Source organism: Lathyrus oleraceus, chromosome 6 (assembly GCF_024323335.1).
Source record: "Lathyrus oleraceus cultivar Zhongwan6 chromosome 6, CAAS_Psat_ZW6_1.0, whole genome shotgun sequence".
NCBI classification, from domain to species: domain Eukaryota; kingdom Viridiplantae; phylum Streptophyta; class Magnoliopsida; order Fabales; family Fabaceae; genus Lathyrus; species Lathyrus oleraceus.
The window spans coordinates 282,034,379-282,041,172 of NC_066584.1; the positions used below are offsets into that span (position 1 = coordinate 282,034,379).

Consider the following 6,794-nt stretch of genomic DNA (forward strand, 5'->3'; position numbering starts at 1 on the left):
GGTGTACCCCGAAGAACAAAAACACCTTGTTTCACAGTGGTCCAATATTTCTTTGATCACAAAAGATTTTCCATAAACATAATTGGATTATCATAATGACTATCAAACTTTGAAATGAATTGTTGGTCATGATTGATTTCCTCCATTGAAGATGGTAACAATCACTTTCGAGAAACCAAAAAAAATGCACTGCACACCTTAGTACTGTAACAATCTATATGATTAGTTTATGATCTTATATATACATGCTATGTTTGTTAGTTATTTAAAAAATGATTTTTTTATTTTTCAATTTTTATTCAATTTTTTAATGAATTTTAAATAAAATTTTGATTTAAATAGCTTCTCATAAAAACTAATTTTAAGCATTTCCTATTATTATATATTTTTTTCCAATATTAAAATTAAAAAGAAGTAATTTTGATATATATTTTTAAAATTCAGTGATTTTTATCATGTTAATTATTTTAATAATAAAAATTTAAATGACTTGATTTCAAAAAAAAATTATAAAATTTTTAAGAAATAAATTTAAAAAAAAAACTACTATTTTTGAGTAAGTTTCCACAAAAATCATTTTAAAGATTATAAAATATCATCTTTTTTAGTATATATCAAACATATATTTATGTTTAATTAATGAAATTACTGTAGTGTTTTCCTTCTAAAGAAACAAAACACTCCAAAAAACATGTACTAGTACCCACTTTTTCTTGATTGTTCCATCTTGATCATTAATTACAGTTTCCTTGTTTCTCACTCTACCTTCTCAACACTTCAATTCAATACCAGTCATTTTACCCAATACACAAAGACTAATACAATAAACATTACAATGAATGGAGTAGCTACAACAATACTTCCCAATTTCTAAATTATAATAATAAGAAAGAAAAAAAATCTTCAGACACTAATCAAAGGTTTCAAACATAAAAAACAAACAACATATTCAAGTGCTTTTCCTCTTACATTCATTCCTTCCACATAATCTCTCTCTCTCTCTCTCTCTCTGCATAATCAATTGCACCCATCATCTTCCTTTACCCACGCCTGCTCAATTTGTGGCGCATGCTATGCCTCATTTTGCCTATGTTTGAATTTTCTGTAACACTCTCTGACTTCTCCACTATCTCCTTTTTTATAATTCAAGTGCAAAATTCACTCTTATAAGTACTGTTCTTGAGTACTAAAGCTTCAAACTTTGACAAGGTTTTCTGTTTTTCTTCTGTTCATCTTGATGGGTCTGTTCCAATTTCTCTCAAAATTCATTCTTTAAGTACACTTGAGAATTAAAGCTTCAAACTTTTATAGCTTTTTGTGTTTTTCTTCATGTTTATTTTAATGGGTCTCTTCCAATTTCTTTGCTTTATATGAATTTCTCACCTCTCTGGGTTTTGAGCTTCCCAAAGGTGACACCTTTGGGGTTATATAAGTCTCAAAGTGATTGAATTTCAGCAGAAAATTTTGAAGGAAATTTGTAGCAGATATGGTTGCAGAACCTTGGATTGTAAAGATGGGTAACCAAGTAAGTTCAAATCTCAAACATGCTCTTCTTCTTGAAACTTTAACAAAGAAAAAACAAAGTCAAAAAAGGTTAGAAAACAAAGAAACTATAGGGATTCTTTCTTTTGAAGTAGCAAATGTGATGTCAAAAACCGTGCACCTTCACAAATCACTTTCAGAGTCTGAGATCTCAAAGCTTAAAAATGAGATCTTGAACACTGAGGGTGTTAGGAATTTGGTTTCATCTGATGAGGGTTATCTTCTTGAGCTTGCTTTAGCAGAGAAGCTTGAAGAGTTGAACCGTGTTGCTAGTGTTGTTTCTAGGTTAGGGAAGAAGTGTTGTGAGCCAGCTTTACAAGGGTTTGAGCATGTTTATGGTGACATTGTTGGTGGTGTTATAGATGTGAAGGAATTGGGGTTTTTAGTTAAGCATATGGAGGGAATGGTGAGGAAAATGGATAGGTATGTTAATGTTACTATGAATTTGTATAGTGAAATGGAGGTTTTGAGTGAGTTGGAACAAGGTGTTAAGAAGTTTCAGAATAATCAGCATGTGGAGAGTAAGAAAGCTTTTGAGCAGAAACTTATATGGCAGAAGCAAGATGTGAGACATCTTAAGGATGTTTCTCTTTGGAATCAAACTTTCGATAAGGTTGTTGAGTTGTTGGCTAGGACGGTTTGTACTATTTACGCTAGAATTTCTTTGATCTTCGGCGAAACCGCTTTGAGGAAGAATAGTTTTGGATCACCGGTTATGCAGAATGAATGTGGGTTTGTTTCGGGTAATCTTAACGTTCAGATGAATTCCGGGAGGTTGAAACGCAACACGAGCAAGAGAAACGGTTCGATTGCAAATGTGTCTGCGGTTGAGAGAAGGGGAACGTCTACTAGTAAGCCGCGGTATGAAATGAGGAGAGGCGAGTTTGCGTCTCTTGGGCCCGAAGATTTTGGTTTTCCGTGTGGAACAAGTCCGGGGAGACTTTTTATGGAGTGTCTAAGTTTGAGTAGCTCGGTTGGAAAATTCGATGATACCGATGATGGTTATGTTATCAATCATGAGGATCAATACAGTCATGTATCGAGTAGTCACAGCGGTGTAATTGCGAATCATAGCATGAAAAGGGAGCATTTGTTCCATTCGGGTGTTCTAAGTCATGTTCAAAGCAGCGTTTCGTTCACCGGAGAATTACGACAAGCTAAATCCGGTGTACAAAGTTGCTCAACATTTAGTCCGAAAAGTAGGTTAGCTTTTTACGCTCCTCCTACGACTCTCGGAGGCTCGGCTCTTGCATTACACTACGCCAATGTCATAATTGTCATAGAGAAGCTTCTTCGCTACCCACATTTAGTCGGCGAGGAAGCCAGGGATGATTTATACCAGATGCTACCAACAAGCGTACGGCTATCTCTTAAGTCGAAACTGAAGTCATACGCCAAAGATTTGGCGATATACGACGCGCCTCTTGCGCATGACTGGAAGGAGAATCTCGATGGGATACTTCGGTGGCTTGCACCTCTCGCGCATAACATGATGAGATGGCAGAGCGAGCGGAACTTCGAGCAGCATCAGATTGTTAGCCGGACAAACGTTCTGTTACTTCAGACGTTATATTTCGCCGACCGTGAAAAGACCGAGGAATCGATCTGCGACCTTCTTGTCGGGTTGAACTATATATGCCGTTACGAACAACAGCAAAATGCATTGTTGGATTGTGCAAGCAGTTTTGATTTTGAAGATTGTATGGAATGGCAATTGCAATGTGGAGCTTCTTTTCTCAATTGAGTTTACACAAACTCTAAATTTTGAAAATCCTCAATTTGGTGAGCATTTTATTCTGATCTTAGTTACTTGAAAAGTATGATTGTATTTAATTAAAATTATAAATTTACTTTGTGCAATACATAAGCATTCATAAGTGTTGATGTTGAACTTGTAAATAAGTTTATATAGAGATTGCATGTTGTTTAGAATTATTGTCATGAATAGAAAAGAATCTAGCATTGATATTTTAGGTTAATCCTCAACTTGGTGTTGATTTATTGGATTCATAGCATATTTTGTTAAGTTTATTAAGAATATTTGAAGTCTTGAAGTTGATGCTTTGGTGTTTTCTTACTACTCTTCAACGACCAAACATGTCACTTTGTTTCCATTATGATGTTAGACAAGTGTGTACTCTAATGATGTACTAGTAGTAGCCAAAATGAGATTACCATATTGATGAAATGAGGGACCTATGGTGTCAATGTTGTGTTTAATCTTCTTTAGTAAAATAGGAAAATGAAATAGTATAGTACTATTGACTTGAAATGGAACACCATAGCTACCATTATCTCATTTTAAACTTTAGGGCCCACCATGCTCAATGTAAATTCTTTATTCTACTAGGTGTTCACAATTCTTATGTTAGAACAATGTCTGGTTCAAATTCTACTGGATGTCAACAATTTTTGTGTTAGAATAGTTCATATTGAATCGTGAGATTGATCCTCTCTTAATAAATTATAAAATTGATCCTCTTGAATTAATTAGGAATATCAATTTTTCGGAAAAGAAAAAAAAACACTATAATAAAGTTCAAAAAAATAAATTAAATAAATATAGATTAAAATTAAAAAGATCTAATAAATATCAAATTTCATTTTGTGTTGTGTTGTGATATATATGTGGAAGGCACTGTTATTTATTGGTTAAGCTAAAAATGAAAAGATAAAGAGTCAAATTGTTTTTCTTGATTTAGTTATTTCCAATGGTAAGAAGAGAATAAAAATGAAGATGGTGAGATTTTAATTTAAGATAGCAAACTACCTTGTCAGTTTAATTAATAATATATACTAAATTCAGTTAGGAAAGTAGGCACCATGATGTGGCATAAACAAAGAGGTAGAAGAGGGCATTCATTTTTGCAATAAAGGGCTTCTAAATATTTTGTGTGTTAGTTGGGTGTTATTAATATTTTGTGGGGGTGTTTGTTTGTGGGTGGTTTTTTTTCCACTTTCTTTATGAGTTATTATTTGCTTTTTATTGTGTGGCTCACAAATTAAGGTCCACACTATTAGAGTCTTTTGATATTTTTTTTGGACAAAATAAGGATAATATCTTGTAAACATAAAGTATTTGATGAACCGACATGAAATAAATTATAACGCAATTTAATATAATTAAACATATTTCTAATATTCAAGTTAGATAAAGTACAATATATAATATTTAATAAAAATCATTCATAAACAATTAGTAATAGTAAAAACTTTCACAAAACAATTCATTTTCATAAAATACAACAAAAGAAAAGGAAAAACAACACTTAAATTTTAAAATTATATAAATTCATTAATTTAGTAATAATAGTGGCAGAGATAAAAAAAATGTAACAGTAGTTTTGTAGTTTGTAGTAATATATTAATTTTATATTTTTGTTTAAAATAATAATAATAATAAAAAATTATAATATCACATTGACATATTGTTGATATATCCATAAATAAACAATTTTAAATAATTTATGAATTGAATCCGTTCCACGGAATTACATCCATGAAAACCCATAATTATGACAATCAAGTAGGTTAGAAAACAATATAATGTGTTTTCTAAAACAACAATATTATTCTTTAACCACTTCCTATACGTAAATCATTACACCAAATACTTTTCAGCGTATTTATAGGGTAAATTATATTTTTTTATAAATAAAAAAGTAAAGATGTGTTTTGTAAATTCAAGAAAAGAAATGGTGAGAAAAATATATTATGTTATCGGTGTCTAACTATAAGATCCTCTTACAAAATAACTTAATTTATTTTTTGATCTCTTAACTTAATTTATTGTTTTGTTTTATCCCCGTAACTGAAAAACGTTACATTATAGTCCCTTAAAACTGTTATCTTAGCCTAATTGATTTCTTTCGTCAATTTTTCAGCAAAAAAACGTTAACTATCTACGTGGCCGATATGACCTGTTTTTTTTTCTTTTTATATTATAAATATTCAATACTCATATGATTCATTTGAACCATAGACGCCACACTCTCTTTCTCTCTTCCCACAAATACTGCCTCAAAAATGCCGTACAAATCTCAACTATTTTTATCTTCAAAACGCTTCAACAACAACACTCAAATCAAATCACCTTCATATAACAACGGATAACCATTGATATCTCTGCATCCTTCATTATTTCTTCTCTTTGCTAGGTCAGATATTTATTATGAGAGTCAGAGGTAGATGAATGATTTATCATACTACATACTCTACCAACAAAGACTAAGGTTTATAGGCTTTTTAGCAGAGGTAGATGAATCAGATCTAGTGCGACATGATTCTTCTTCGTCGGATTCAGATAACAAGGAGAAGAAGAGTTCATCATCATCGTCTTCTTCACTGAAGACTAAGGTTTATTGGTTTGTTGGCTTTAGGGTTTTAGAGATTTAAGTCAAATCTTGTTTCTTCTGATTGTGATTTTTGTACTCTGCTCATTGTTTTTTGATTTGAATATGAAAAAAATTGATATGCAGGCTGTTTGAAGCTTAGATCTAAAATCAATTCCTTAATGGGTTGTCAAAATCTGGTCGAGTTGACGGTGCACGGAAATTGTTTGACAAAATGCCTCAAAAGGATAATATTCTTGGTACACCATGGTATCTGGCTATGTTAATGTGGGAAGACTAGTTGAAGCAAGAGAACTTTTTAATGGGTTTTCATGTAGTTATTCCATCACACGGTCCTCTCTTATATACCGGCATTGTAAATTTAAGTATAAAATTGAAGCTTTTGATTTGTTTAGGTCAATGAGATTGGAGGGTCATAAACCTACTCAGTTCACTTTAGGAAGTGCTCTAAGGGTGTGTTCATCATTGGGTTTGATCCAACCAGGGGAAATGGTTCATGGATATGTTGTAAAGAATGGATTTGAATCCAATGTGTTTATTGTTGTTGAACTTGTTGACATGTACGAAAAATGCAAGTGTATTTTTGAAGCTGAGTTTCTTTTCAAGGGGTTGACATTTGATAGGAAAAATCATGTCCTATGGACTTCTATGGTTACTGGTTATGCTGAAAATGGTGATGATCGTAAAGCTGTTGAGGTTTTTTGTTACATGCGTCAGTGAAAAGATTTGAAAGAGGTGAAGTTCCTGATTAGTTGAAGAAAACTAATTGTGAAGTTCCATAATCTTGCTTTCGTTCCTGATTAGTTGAAGAAAACTAATTCTGAATGCAAACTGTTTAGAAGTGTTTGATATTTTTTTCCTAATTATTAACATTTTGCGAGGGATTTTTAACCTCAAAAA

General features: G+C 32.0%; 1 protein-coding gene across 3 annotated transcripts; it reads left to right on the forward strand.

Moving 5' to 3' along the window:
- Positions 1 to 831: 831 nt before the first annotated feature.
- On the forward strand, positions 832 to 6,487 carry LOC127092455 (protein PSK SIMULATOR 1). Of its 3 annotated transcripts, none has more exons than XR_007792186.1 (3): positions 832 to 3,324; positions 5,795 to 5,906; positions 6,021 to 6,487. XR_007792186.1 is itself a non-coding variant. In XM_051031328.1 (2 exons), exon 1 carries the CDS (start codon positions 1,487 to 1,489, stop codon positions 3,284 to 3,286), a length of 1,800 nt encoding a protein of 599 aa, XP_050887285.1. In that variant the 5' UTR covers positions 832 to 1,486; the 3' UTR covers positions 3,287 to 3,324; positions 6,021 to 6,487. The 3 variants fall into 3 exon arrangements, 1 of the variants encoding a protein (XP_050887285.1); XR_007792185.1 differs by having other exon boundaries at positions 5,795 to 5,898; XM_051031328.1 differs by lacking the exon at positions 5,795 to 5,906.
- The last annotated feature ends 307 nt before the right edge of the window (positions 6,488 to 6,794 follow it).